Source organism: Zootoca vivipara, chromosome 3 (genome assembly GCF_965207765.1).
Source record: "Zootoca vivipara chromosome 3, rZooViv2.hap1.1, whole genome shotgun sequence".
Lineage (NCBI taxonomy): Eukaryota > Metazoa > Chordata > Lepidosauria > Squamata > Lacertidae > Zootoca > Zootoca vivipara.
The window spans coordinates 104,531,029-104,544,874 of NC_142586.1; the positions used below are offsets into that span (position 1 = coordinate 104,531,029).

Genomic DNA, 13,846 nt, shown 5'->3' on the forward strand with positions numbered 1-13,846 from the left:
TTTGCATGACCTATGTGACCTGTGGCTCGTCTAAACTGTTACCATTTTTTATTTTTTTTAATTAAATTTATATACCGCCCTATACCTGGAGGTCTCAGGGTGGTTCACAGAAAAGATCACAATATATAAAATCAAAATGAAAACAATAACCCAATAACACCCCCTCAAAAAGAGCCACATTTTAAAAGGGCATAGGATGTCCCTCGGGTCAACCAAATGCCTAGTTAAAAAGGAGTGTTTTTGCCTGGCGCCTGAAGGTGTATAATGAAGGCGCCAGGCGAACTTCTCTGGGGAGAGCATTCCCCAGATGGGGAGCCACTGCAGAGAAGGCCTGTTCTCGTGTTGCCACCCTCCGAACCTCTCAAGGAGAGGGCACACGAAGGAGGGCCTCAGAAGATGATCTCAGGGCCTGGGTAGGTTCATATGGAAAGAGGCGGTCCGTGAGGTATTGTGGCCCTGAGCCACCTAGACTCTGAAACCTTTCCAGTGTGTCAGTAATCAGTTCTGATAACGGGCCCACATTTTAAGTTATTCAGTCACCGTGGCACATACTTGTAGAGCAGACAGTTGTATGCTTTGAACCATTGCACTCTTGTTCCCCTTCCCATGCCCCTGTTGGTGGAGGAAAAGCAACTAGACCACACCCCAGATACATGGTTTATCTTGGCAGTTTGTTTCCTTAGTGTTCTAAGAACACAGGAAGAGCCTGCTGGATCAGGCCATTCATTGGCCCATCTAGCTCAGTATCCACTTCTCACTGTGACCAACCAGATGCCTATCGGCAGTTTGCAAACAGGACCTGAATTCAGTAGCATCTTCTCTTCCTGCGGTTTCCAGCAACTGAGAAACATGTTTCATCCATTCATAGAGGCATGACCATCATGTAGTAGTAGTTTTATCCTCCATGATTCTGCATTCTTGGGCCTGTTTTTTTCCAAGAATAATTTTATTTATAGGACTCGTTTTCATTGAATCCGGTCCCTACTCAGTAAGCATAGAAATGGAGCTTCTGGTTGAAGAACTGAAGGAACAGCATCAAGACCTGAAAATACAACTGGAAACCAAGGTGAGTCGAGGAGGAAGACACAAGCAGGTGTTTAAATGCCAATTTATGTTCAAGTTAAAAATCATCTTAAGAATCAGTAGACTCTCAATATATTTCTGAATGCAGTCTTCAGGTTACTTGCTCAGCAGGATACATTTGAGTATGTTGACCAAATGATGTAGCTTTTGTTGTTAAATTTAAAATAAATCAGCATTTAAAGTATTTTTTTAAATAGACGTAAACTCATTTATGATAATGAAATGTTTTGGGTTTTTTGTGGTGCTTTTCTCCATTGCTCTTGTAAATTAAGTATCTCATTGACAATGTAATAGCATATTACGGGATAGCATATTATGGCTGTTTGTAGAAAAGGGTGGACTTGGTTCAGCTGCAGATGACAAGTTAGTTCTGTAAGAATGGAGTAAGTCTGTATGAATGGAGTAAGAATGCTCTCATTCTGTATAAAAATCCTGCTCTCTTGAAATGCATAGGCTTCTAGCTCTTGCAATGCCTCACTTCAAGGACCAAGTTGTTAAACGTGAAGTAAGGACTCTCGACCTGTTTGTGCATGTATTAACCATGCTACCTAAAGAATGCATAACAAAAGTTTGGTTGGGTTTTACTGTGCTAGGTCAATTACTACGAAAGAGAAATTGAGCTGATGAAAAGGAACTTTGAGAAGGAAAGGAAGGACGTTGAACAAGGTTTTAAGATTGAGATCAGCGAATTGGAGGAACAGAAGAGCGATTTGGAAGAGCTGAATGCCAAATGCCAGGAAGTGATAGATGGCTTGAAAGACCAGCTTCAGAAACTAGTTCCCACCCAAGAACTCAAGAAGAGCTTTGAGAAGGAGAGATCAGAAATGGAGCAGTACTATGCCAAAGAGATTTCCATTTTGGGACAGAGACTGGCCCAGGAAAGAGACAGACTGGAAGAAGACATGAAGATGAAGCATGAGGCTGAGACACACTTCATGAGGTCTGGTGATATTACTGTTTTGAAACATGAGCACTTGGCGGTATAAATAGTAGTCTCATATTCTGCTACGTTGTGTTATGGTTGAATCCTTGGTAATTTAGGCAAAAGCCTTTCTCACCAATGCAGTTGTATGGTACCCGGTCCAATTCCCTTCTCACTTTTGAGGAATTGTGACATTTTTTGCCATGAAGCAGCTTTCCATGCGCCTGCTAAAGAATTATTGCTAATATGCTGCTTCACAGCTACTGTTCTATGAAATGAAATGTATGGTTCTTCTATAAAAATGCACTCGCCTTTTAAAAATGATTTGACTAATCATTGCATGCTTGCTTATTACTTTTGGGCTTGTTCACATGTTTTATAGTAGATATGATCCATCTTCCCACATAAATTCTGTTCCATAGTGTGCATTAATTCAGACTCTGTGTGCACCCCATATATTTAAAGCACCCCCTGCAGCGCTATGATTTGCGACACCCTTAATAAACAACGGTTTGCAGGATTTGAAGTGTGTGTGCTTTAAATATGTGATGTGTATGCAGCCTTTCGGTTCTCGTGTGTTGGTGTGCGTGGATGCATTTTCTTCTGCGAGGGATGCTTAATAGATGCAACCACACGAAACATGCCTGAAATCAAAGAGAACAGAGCATGTGCTCTTATATGGGGCACTTTAGATCTCTGGGTCACATCTACTATTCTCATAGTGACGAGATCAAGTTTGTGTGTCCCATGCCATAGCATAGAGCTCTAGTTTTGTCTCATAGAAGAAAGAAGTCATGGACTGCCTGTGAAACAGGATAAGCAAGTAGTAAAACCCGGGAGCCAGTAGTTTCAGGAGGGATGTTTGGCAAGTCCGTAGCACACAGAGAAAGGGTTAACCCCAACCACCCCACAGCTGCCATTCAGAGAATAAAGTAAGTGAATGTGTAGTGCTGGCACACATTTAACACGGGTGGCGCTGTGGTCTAAACTACTGAGCTTCTTGGGCTTGCTGATCAGAAGGTCGGCAGTTCGAATCCCCGCAATGGGATGAGCTCCCATTGCTCTGTCCCAGCTCCTGCCAACCTAGCAGTTTGAAAGCATACCAGTGTGAGTAGATAAGTAGAGCAGTGGGAAGGTAAACTGTGTTTCCATGTGCTCTGTTTTCCGTCACGGTGTTCCGTTGTGCCAGAAGTGATTTAGTCATACTGGCCACATGAACTGGAAAGCTGCCTGTGGACAAACGCTGGCTCCCTCGGCCTGAAAGCAAGATGAATGCCGCAACCCCATAGTCGTCTTTGATTGGACTTAACCCTCCAGGGTTCCTTTACCATTTACCTTTAACACCTGATGTAGTTTGACCCTTACTGAGCAAGTAGTTTAATGGAATAATATGAATAACACCCATCCATCAAGTGTTCTCTTTGCTTTCTGTGATGTAAGAAAAACAGCACATTTGGAAGCAGCATTGCATATAATAATATTTTATTTAAAAGCTTCTCTTTTAGGGGAATTGTCCAATTCCACTGCCTGTTCTCAGACATATTTATTTTGATGGCGCTTAGCTGAGTAGGGCTAATCCGGTTGCCTGATTTGATTAACGTCCCTAACTAACTAACTCTGGTCCTTCAATACTTTTTCTCTCTCCCATGATGCAGAATTGAGCTCCACAGAGTTTCAGAAGATAACCTCATCCTAAAAAATAAACTTGGAAGATTTCAGCAAGAAGTGAAGGAAGTTGCTGAAGCAAACAGAAAGCACAGGTTAAAAAGGGGTGGTGGGGGTGCAGTTCTTTGGGAAGCTTGTAGAGGAACTGTAAATGTGAAACCATACGTCTTCCCAAGAGGCAACTCGTTGAATAAAAGGATTGTGTAATTTTAAGCAAATATTGGCGAGAGGGTCTGCCCGCACACAGCAAGCCCTCAAAATGTAGCTGCATCAGTGCAATGAAGTGTGTGCTCCAGTATACCTGATGGGATGCTTAGTTATAGCGTTGTATGAATACACATACAAGAATTGCCAGTCTGGTCCTTAGGTCTGCCACCTTAAATCTGTAAATAGACATGGTGGGAGGACTAAAAATAAGAGGGCTAGATCCAGCTGCCATGAAAAACAGCTTTGTTTTTAGCAGATCTACTGTTAATATTCTTTTTTAAAAAAAATTCAAGATGCTTGAGAGTTGAGGACCAACATAACTCATTTTCTGAAGCTGTGTTTCCCCTTTTTCTTTGCAAGCCACTTGTAAACAATAGCAAAACATTAGCTGTGACTCATGACAGCGTGCTTCCTGCTCCCGCTTCAGACTCTATGCAAAATATGTTTAAATGGTTGTACAATTTAAATTGTTTTCCCTCCTTCAGAAAACATATTGACGAATTGATGGTGGAAAAAGAGAAGGTGGTGCATGGAATAGAAGAATTAAATCAACTGGTAAATTATTTTTATATATATACAGAGATACAGAGAGAGAGAGAGAGAAGCACTATTAGATATGCCTTTACATGACCTACTAGCAGGTGAAGGGTGGGGGAATCTCTTCCTAAAACCCTGGAAAGCTGCTACCAGTGATAAAAAACACAACCTTATACCAAGTCAGACCATTAGTCTTATGTAGCTCAGTATTGTCTACACTGACCGGCAGCTGGCTCTTCAGGGTTTCAGGCAGAGGACAGAGGTTTCAACCCCATCTGGAGATGCAAGAGATTGAATTTCTGTATCCTCTTTCCAATGTTTAAATGCTTTACAGTCATTCTATCTTCATCCGTGCAAGGTTAGGCTGATGGACACCAGTTTTGCCTGAGTTTTATCTTACCGACTTTGGCTGAAAGTTGGGTTTCCAAGTGCCAAAACCCTATACTGTCCCACCTTGCAAAGAGTTAAATGCTAATTCAGTAGGGCTTGAGTTCTTTTGCAACCTTTTGAATCTTTCTAGTATATGTGCCTTTAACAATGTACGTGTAACATTGGAGTCAGTCATGGGCTGCTCTGGCAGTGCCCCCTTTTGCTCTGCCTCCAGTAATTCAACAATTAAACAAACCAGCCCTTTCATCCCAAGAAAAGGCATTTCTTAACTTCCGCCACCCTCATTAAGAAATGTACACTAGTGTGATACTGCTCCAAAAAACGGGGAGAAGACCCCTGCACCCGTTCTTTGCGGGCAAGCAGTATGAGACAGCCCCTGATACAGTACTCAAGATTAGATGTTAAGATGTTTTCCCCTGGGTGGGATGAATGCTGCAGCTCTGAATGTCTGAAATGCCTCTTTAGAATAAGCACTACGAGGTGGAAATCTTCCAGTTAAACGCCAGGATAGATCAGCTGAGCCATGAACTCTCTGAACTGAGCAGTGATAACAATGTCAGCCGGAATACCATCAGTTTACTGAATCGGAGGCTTGTCGAGCTGGAGAGCCAGAGGGACCACGAAGCTGCGGTTGCCAGGCAATTTCAGGAGGCCGCTGCTGAATTGACAAAGGAGCATCTTCAGGAGCAGTTGGCATGGCAGGGAGAAAAGGCCCTGCTGGAGCAGCAGCTGAAGGCCTGGAGGGAAAAGGTAAGGCTGATTGGAATTTGGAGGAAGGGGCACATCAGTTCCAGGCTGTCATGCCATGTCCCACTGCACAAACCCACCTATAATCTTGAGCCAGCCATGCAATATTCTGGTGGAAATTTCTAAGGCCTAACACGTGGACCATGGATATAGGGATGTGCTGCTTTTTACTACATCGATGCAAAGCTTGGGTTTCTGTGGTGGTCATTGAGTTGCTATGTTTAGGCAAAGGAGATAGTTTAAAATATGTTGCCTTCTGGGAGAAGGTGGGTGAAAATTCTGCAGCGTCTTGCATTTACTTCATTCCTCTACTAGAACTAAAACTAAAGTTTGTATTTTGTATTCCTTGTATAAACTGCTTAGAAGCTTCATTTACAATCAAGCAGTATGCACATTCTGTTATATAAAATGAAAAGTGGAAGTGCTGAAGGAGCCTTAACAATGAAAATTATTCCATACTACTTTTTGCAGCACACTTTGTTTAAATTATAAACAATCTGAGCACACTTATGATCTCTCAACTGTGCACTGCTAGGCCATGGCTAGGTAATTATTTTCTGGGAGTAATAAAGGGAGAAATGGGCTGCCCACTAACAGCCCCATAGAGCAAGTTTGTGACTATTGGAGTGTAATTGGGTTGACTTGTTTGCCAGGTGAATTTATTAATGCAATGGATTTTATAAAGAGCGTCATTCTAGGCATATCAAAGGAAGACTACAATGGTCACACATAAGGTTTGGGTTTGCAGGGATAAATATGAAATCAAGCATCCCTAACCTTTTCGGGCCCAAGGGCACACCTGGGAATATAAAAATACCCCTTTCACAGAAGGAAAAACTAGGGATGCTCAAACAGTCTTCCAAAGCACCTATATTCCCTGAAACACACAAAGAAAGAAAGAAAGAAAGAAAGAAAGAAAGAAAGAAAGAAAGAAAGAAAGAAAGAAAAAGAAAGAAAGCAAGCAGATATGCACCAAGAGGGTTTGTGTTTTGAGTGTGCTGTGTACTAAAATATCCCACATTGTTGCTGGCCTCATCCTTCCCTGCCATTCTCTCCTTGAACAGGCCAGCCAGTCTCAGGAGCTGGAGGCTGAACTGGAACGTTCGACACAGGAGTGTCAGATGCTACGGCTAACAAAAGCACAGCTGAGAGAAGAGGTGGAAGAATGCCAGGATCGGGTACGCTGGTGCAGCTGAATATGGCCTGCCTTTGGCTCACTGGGAGCATCACTGCCTGTTACAAATGAAGGCCTCGGCATGGCTGAAACAGCAGTGAAGTGCATGCCCCTGGTTGGAGAGAGGAGCAGGACTCAAGAGCCTTTACACCCGGTCAAAGAAATGTGTCCAAACATTAAACCTAAGAGAAGATCTAGTCCCAATGTCATAGATTTGAGGGGAGGGTAGCATTGTTGTAGCGGGATAGCAGTGTTGCTGAAAAACGGAGCTAGATGAATTCTTTGGCACTAGTTGTGCACTTCTTACTCTGCAAAACCAACAAGGACCAGGGCAGTTTCTACTGGAGTTCGCCCTTTTTTTTTTTGCCTATGTTTGGATATGCATTGCAATAAATAAATAAATACTGGCTTCTAAGAGAATTAGTAGTGGATTAGTACCATTACTTTGTTTTGAATTGATCTGACGAGAAATTACCTTTATGGACTGTGGAGTATTTCAGTTCTCTCTATGCTACTGGGGCCCAACCGTCAGCTGTTAAGTAGGAAGGGGAAAGGGCTTTGTTGTGCAAAATGCACAATTTTAAGCTCCTTGCTCTGCAAGGTCTGCTGCAAGGAGATCAAAGCAGAGGCATTTAAAAAAAAATATATTGGTAAACCACTTAATATTTTTTAAAATTCTCAGTGGTATACATGGTGCAAAACAAAGAACCACTGAAACAATAGAACGAAGCTAAAAACTCAATAGAAAGATACCATTGGTACAGGATCTAACCTTGTGGATCAGGGAAAGTTTTATGTTCTGCCAACACAAGGACATTCTGGGTGGCCACTGGCAGCTACCCTTGTCGCAATCTGCTCAAGTGCAAAGGGGAAACTCCTGAGCCGCTCTATTCAGTTAAATGTCTGGCTCATTCTGCAGCTGAGCTAAAGTGTTCTCTTGCCCCCCATTGGCTGATGGCAGAATGTGGAGTGTGTGTGTGGGGATTTTTGGGGTTATTTCAAGGGCATGAATCCTTACCAGTGGTGATGGGATGCACAGTGGAGGCCCTTCCAGCAGCTGGATGCCCCCCCCCAATTTGATGTCTCAGGCTTATGTTCCTTCCAAATACGCAAAAAGTAACCCTTGCATATTGCAACTACGTGCATGAATTTTTGCAGGAAGCAGTTGCATTTTTATGTTTGAGGCTTTATTTCAGTTTAGCGGTGCATTTGCCTTATTTGCATTCATCTGGGATTAAGTTCTTTCTGCCTTTTGCACAGCCAGGACAGATGAAAGGTCTTGGAGAGGTGTTTATACTTTTTTGTAAAAAGAAAAGCCAGAGTATGAATAAAATGGAGGACAAAGCTTTAGATTTAAATATATGCCTGCTTCTATGGGAAATAGCTTTGTGGTGGGGTTTGTCCCTACCCACTATTAGAATGCAGCCTGATAGTTTCCCCCAGCGCTCAGTCTAAGAAAGGTTCTCTGTTCCTGGTCTACAGCATTTCAACTTTTAATGATGTTTTTAATTTTCTCTTGCATTGCAGCTACTAGAAGCCAACACGAGCTTGAACATGGCCAAGTTCCAGCATTCACAGGAACTAGAAGAGTTAAAGGGCCAGGCAGGCAATTCCGTACCTAAGGCCTGCCTTGCAGAGCTAGAAAAGAGATTGGCAGACGAACAGAATGTGGTTCGGCAGCTGCAAGGAGAGGTGAACTCCCAGGCGAAGCAGATGAGATGGCAGGCGGTCACATATCAGGTAGGGAAGAATGGTGCTCGAGTTGTGTCTCATACAAAAATAAAGGCTCCCTAGGTGGAAACGCAGTATGTGTGCATGTGTGGTTTTTACACAGCCTCTTCCTACCTGAAACAGGCACTTTCAAACAGTGACTCTTTCCTAGTCTTTATTTTTGTTACGTAATTATTTCAACTACTAGTCTCATTCAGCCCGTTAAGAAAACGGGCGCTAGAGGTGCGACGGGGCCGCGGCCTTCCCTCCCTTTCTGCGCTCGGCCGCGGGGCGCGCCAGGAACGCAATTAAACAAAGCTCTCTCCCGTCGTGTCCCGTGGCCGAGTGCAGAGAGGGAGGGAAGGCCGCAGCCCCGCCGCTCCGCCCACGGGCCAGGTAGGGTTGTCAGGAGGAGGAGGCGGCAGACCAAGATGGCGGCATCAGGCTCCGGGGCTGCCGCGGCCCCGGAGCCCGATGCCGCCATCTTGGTCCGCCGCCGCAGGGGAATGGGAGGCAGAGGGTTGAGGGGGTAGAGAGCGCACGTGTGTGTGTGTACGTCCCGCCTCTTCGTCCAGTCCCTGTGTCCGTGGGGCACATGCGCATTAGCGCAAACCCAGGGACACAGGGAATACTGGATGCAGAGACACAGGGACTTTATTATATAGGATGATTTATACACTGTTTAATGCCATAGTCTCTAAGCATTGTACAATAGTTACAAAAATCATCCAGCAGAGATAAGATAAAAATAACGGTGAAAATCCAGGGGCGGGACGATGAGTGGCGTGCAAAAGGGCTGCTTAAAATAGCGGCCGCTCAAGTAATGCTGCTGCTGGCACCAACAAAGCTGTAACGGATTAGCCCCAGGATGGAAGATTTATTACACCCTGGATTAGAAAGAGTTAATCCACCTCCAGCTTAATTGACAGCGCATCTTTAGGAGGCTGGATGGTGCCCGGTTTAAAAAGGAGGGAATAACCGTTTTGGCAGTTGGAAGAGTGGGAGTGTGGTGACGAAGAGGGAAGAAGAAGGGTGTGGGGCCAGGATAGTGGTGGTTTAGGTTAGGCTTAGGATAACTTGAAGTTAAAGTCTGACAGAGTTAAGGTATAACTGTAACTAAGCTTGTAAACTTATGCATCGTTAAGAAAAGAAAAACCTATGTTCTCAAGAAAATAAAATCCATCTTTTTTGTGTGCCAAAGAGTATCGTCTTGGTTATTCCAGCAGCGTATTAAAACTCACAAAGGTGGAGACTCAGAAAAGGGCAAAACGTACCCAAGGAAAAGAGGATAGTTTGTGTCCTAGAGTCCAGGAAGGGCAGTATGGTGAAAACCTAGAGTGTCACAAGTTTGCCAGGGGGATATAGCAGACTGATACAGTGGGGATCTGAGTTGAGGGAGTCCCTGTTCTGTAGGCAAGAGGTTGTTCATTCAAATAGCCCTGAGTGTTTGTGAGATCAGGCCACGAAAGCTGGAATTAGACTCTCTTTACTGAGAAGCCCAGAATTGATGGGTTTATTTTAAGGCGTAAGGAATTGAGTGGGGATTGCTTTACCCCTGTACCCTTTTGTCTCATAATCTATTGGCAATGTTGGCGAGGGGGTTTGTCGCAAAAGCCCATCCCCCTTTCTCCTCTAGGCAGGGCGGGGAGAAGTAAGGAGGTGGGGCCGCGTGAAGGAGAGGGAAAGAACCCATGCACTGGAGATCCACGTGGCGATTCCCGGACCGTCTGTGGGCTGGATCCAGAAGGCAATTGGGGCTGATCCAGCCCACGGGCCTTAGTTTGCCAACCCATGATCTAGAGCAGCGTTTCTCAACCGCTGTTCCGCGGCACACTAGTGTGCCGCGAGACGCTGGCTGGTGTGCCACGACATGCGGCGACGAGAAGGGCAATTTGCATTGTCACGAAGGAAGCCGGCCGGGTCACGACGCGGGGCGAGCGCAGCTCTCAACAGCCACCACCACGGGAGGGTGGTTTTAGACAAACTTAAAGAAGCTGGCTGGATGAGCTCAACCTGAAACTTGCTGAGCAAAGGATTGTGCTGGCAGAGAAATCAGCGGCTTGTGAAGCCTTATTACAGGAGATTGCAACCAACACAGCAATTGGCAAGTGTTTCTTACAGTCATAATTATATAGTCAATATAGGGCGGCACAGAGTTAATTTTTTTAACTTTTTTAATGGTGCTGTGCCTCGTGATTTTTTTCATGGAACAAGTGTGCCTTGGCCCAAAAAAGGTTGAGAAACACTGATCTAGAGTGTGCAGAGGAGAGCAATCAAGATGATAATAACCTGGAACCAAGCCTTATGAGGAATAGTTGAGGGAGTTTTGTATGTTTAGCCTGGATAGGAGACTGAGAGGAGATAACGGTAGCCATCTTCAAATATCTAAAGGAAATATCACATGGTAGATAGAGCGAGCTTGTTTTCTCCTGCTCTGGAGGGTAGGACCTGAACCAGTGAATTTTAAGTTACAAGAAAAGAGATTCTGAGATAATAAATCGTTATTTCAGAAGCAGCATTGGGACTTGTTTGAAGTGAATTGACTTTCTAAAGGTAGTTATTTCCTATAACTGTTGTAATATCACAGCTATGACTTTGTCCCTTTATTTTGCAGGAAGAGCATGAGAACTCACATAGATTAATGGAGGAAAAGGTGGGAGAACTAGAGAGGAATTTGAAGAACGTACAAACAATGCTTCAGGAAAAGGTGGCTGAACTCAAGGAGCAGGTCAGTGGAATGTGGATTAGGTGGTCTATGGGTCCATGATGTTTACAGCATTAATTCTTGTAATGTAAAAATATATAATTTGCCTGGAAAAGGACATAAAGGGACCCCTGACCATTAGGTCCAGTCATGACCGACTCTGGGGTTGCGGCGCTCATCTCGCATTATTGGCCAAGGGAGCCGGCGTACAGCTTTCCAGGTCATGTGGCCAGCATGACAAAGCCGCTTCTGGCGAACCAGAGCAGCACACAGAAACACCGTTTACCTATTTATCTACTTGAACTTTGACATGCTTTCAAACTGCTAGGTTGGCAGGAGCTGGGATTGAGTAACGGGAGCTCACCCCGTTGCAGGGATTTGAACTGCCGACCTTCTGATCGGCAAGCCCTAGGCTATGGTTTAACCCACAGCGCCACCCGCATCCCTGGAAAAAGACATAAGCTGGCCAAAAATAGCTAGGGTACCACCAAGATGTGTCCTGAATTAGGTCAATGTATTTGGCACTGAACACTTTTCATATATATTGTATTTGAGTGATGCTGTTTCAGGGTTGCTACTGCTTCTGATCCTCTCCACTCATTTGTAAGTGTCCTGCACAGTGTGAACTGCAAGCTGCTTGGCTTGCAGGCAATGCGTAAAAGCCCCATGTGGCAAAATCCAGGATTCTCCACTCTTGGTATAAGCTGTGGCCCCATCAGTCACTGTACTTCTGGCTACAATATATGGAAAGACAATATTAGAACAGGCTATCTATAGCCATTCTTAGAGCACATCTTCAAGCTGGCACTGGATCTGTGGTTGTTCTAAACTTTTCCAGTTTATTCTGGACAGTTTGTACATGGACTAATTATTCCACGGTCAAAACACGGAGGGAATGGGAAATGTGCTGACATAAATTGATATTTTTTTAACAGAGGGAAGGTGGATGAAAAGGGATTATTCTAAACTAGTCATATTGCTACTTCCAAATAGATTACTATTATGGATCAATGTTGTTGTTATTAATTTATTTCATAAAATTTATATTAGGCTTAATTTGATAGAAAAAAAACACTCTCAAAGTGGTTTACAGAAAACAGTCAAATCAAGAAAAAATCACCATACCTAAGTGTACAAAAGTTAAAACAACAAAACATTAAAATTACCTCAACTTTCTAAGCATCTGGGTATTCTTGTCTAAACAAGAATGTTTTTAGAACCATCATTTTAATTAAAGAAGTGATTGTCCCTATGTTTGCACTGGTTCATATTTTCTGTTTACGATGGGCTACATTCTGGGAATGAGGGAGAATGGTGGTTACCTCCTAAGGTCTTGATATAAAAACAATTGTTCAAAGCAGGGGCAGCTAACCTGTGGCCCTCCTCTCCATGCTTTTGAACTACAACTCCCATAATTCAAGGCCACGCTGGCTGGGACTGATGGAAGTTGTAGTCAAATATCATAGAGCATCATAGGTTAGCCTGCTTTAAACCTGTTGCTAAAACTTAAAACCAGTGGACCATAACACTTGCTTATTTCCTAGTTAACAACCATGAGTGAAATGACTGCTTTTCTAGCAAGAGCAAGCAACATGTTTTGAGTGCTGTATCATCACCAAACACTGATTAATGGTGTGCTATTCATTTTATTTTCCAGTTTGAAAAAAATGCCAAGTCTAATCTATTACTGAAAGACCTATATGTGGAAAATGCACAGCTGATGAAAACTCTGCAGGTTACAGAACAGAGGCAGAAGAGCACAGACAACAGAAATTTAATACTGGAAGAGAAAATCTCATCCTTGAACAAATTAGTTAGAGAAATAACTCTGGCATCTCAATAAAATCTGCTTTTCAGTTGTTGGCATTAAAGCAAAAATGACAATCTGTGGTAGAAGCAATACTCCATGCAGTGGTCCACTTCACTGTATACATTCCTGATCTTGGCCAAATGAGTATTATTTACTTCTCACGAGACTCCAAAAGTACATTATATTCAAAGGATCCCTCATCTCTTTCATGTGGGGAAAGCATCACAGAAAGCAGCATAACCAGCATGAGAAACATACTCTCAGGGATAAGTTTGAAGAGGGAGATGCAGCTCTACTAGTCAGTAGCAATAAACTACCCCGCCATCTTCTTCTTTTTTTTGCAGTGGGGAAGCTAAAGCTTTTAGTGCCTTCTGATCATTTTCACAGAAGCCTCTTTGGTTCTCGTTCTGTCTCAGGACTGAATATTTATTGTAATTGCAATTTCTTACCTCCCCGTGCCTCACCCTCACTCTGGTCTGTACACTGGCTTGTATTGTGTATATATATGTACAGTTTTCTACAAGTATATGTACTCCTTTAAATCAGTGTATATCAGATGTAAACAAAAAAAAATGATGTATGTTCCTTTTTGGTAAAATCTGACATGACTTTTTTAATTAAATGATATTTATACTGCTTGTGCAGTCACTGGATTTTCTCTATGCAAATGGCTGGGGTAGTATGTCGGGAGATAGCAGCAAACATAGGTAAAGCTGGAACCCAAGAAAATGAGAGGAATGACATGGCTAACCTGTCCTAAAATGCAGAAAATAGACTACAGTACTTTTTTAAATACCTTCCTATTTGGCAGATTAAATCTCATTTAGTTTAGAGTAAGAGAGCAATTTTTTTTTTTTGGCTTATGGACAGAGACCATGTATCACAGATTTGTACACT

General features: G+C 43.3%; 1 protein-coding gene across 4 annotated transcripts in view; it reads left to right on the plus strand.

Moving 5' to 3' along the window:
* The window catches only part of NINL (ninein like), a 46,822-nt gene extending 33,237 nt beyond the window's left edge, over positions 1-13,585 (plus strand). For 3 of the 4 annotated variants that reach the window (XM_035111048.3, XM_088666816.1, XM_035111050.3), the window contains 9 exons: positions 957-1,066; positions 1,677-2,023; positions 3,661-3,765; positions 4,363-4,432; positions 5,270-5,554; positions 6,616-6,729; positions 8,253-8,465; positions 11,050-11,163; positions 12,797-13,585. In XM_035111048.3, the coding sequence (XP_034966939.1) occupies positions 957-1,066; positions 1,677-2,023; positions 3,661-3,765; positions 4,363-4,432; positions 5,270-5,554; positions 6,616-6,729; positions 8,253-8,465; positions 11,050-11,163; positions 12,797-12,982 (1,544 nt within the window). In that variant the 3' untranslated portion in view covers positions 12,983-13,585. The remainder of the gene's footprint in view (positions 1-956; positions 1,067-1,676; positions 2,024-3,660; positions 3,766-4,362; positions 4,433-5,269; positions 5,555-6,615; positions 6,730-8,252; positions 8,466-11,049; positions 11,164-12,796) is intronic. The other variant, XM_035111051.3, reaches the window with a different exon arrangement.
* Positions 13,586-13,846: the final 261 nt, after the last annotated feature.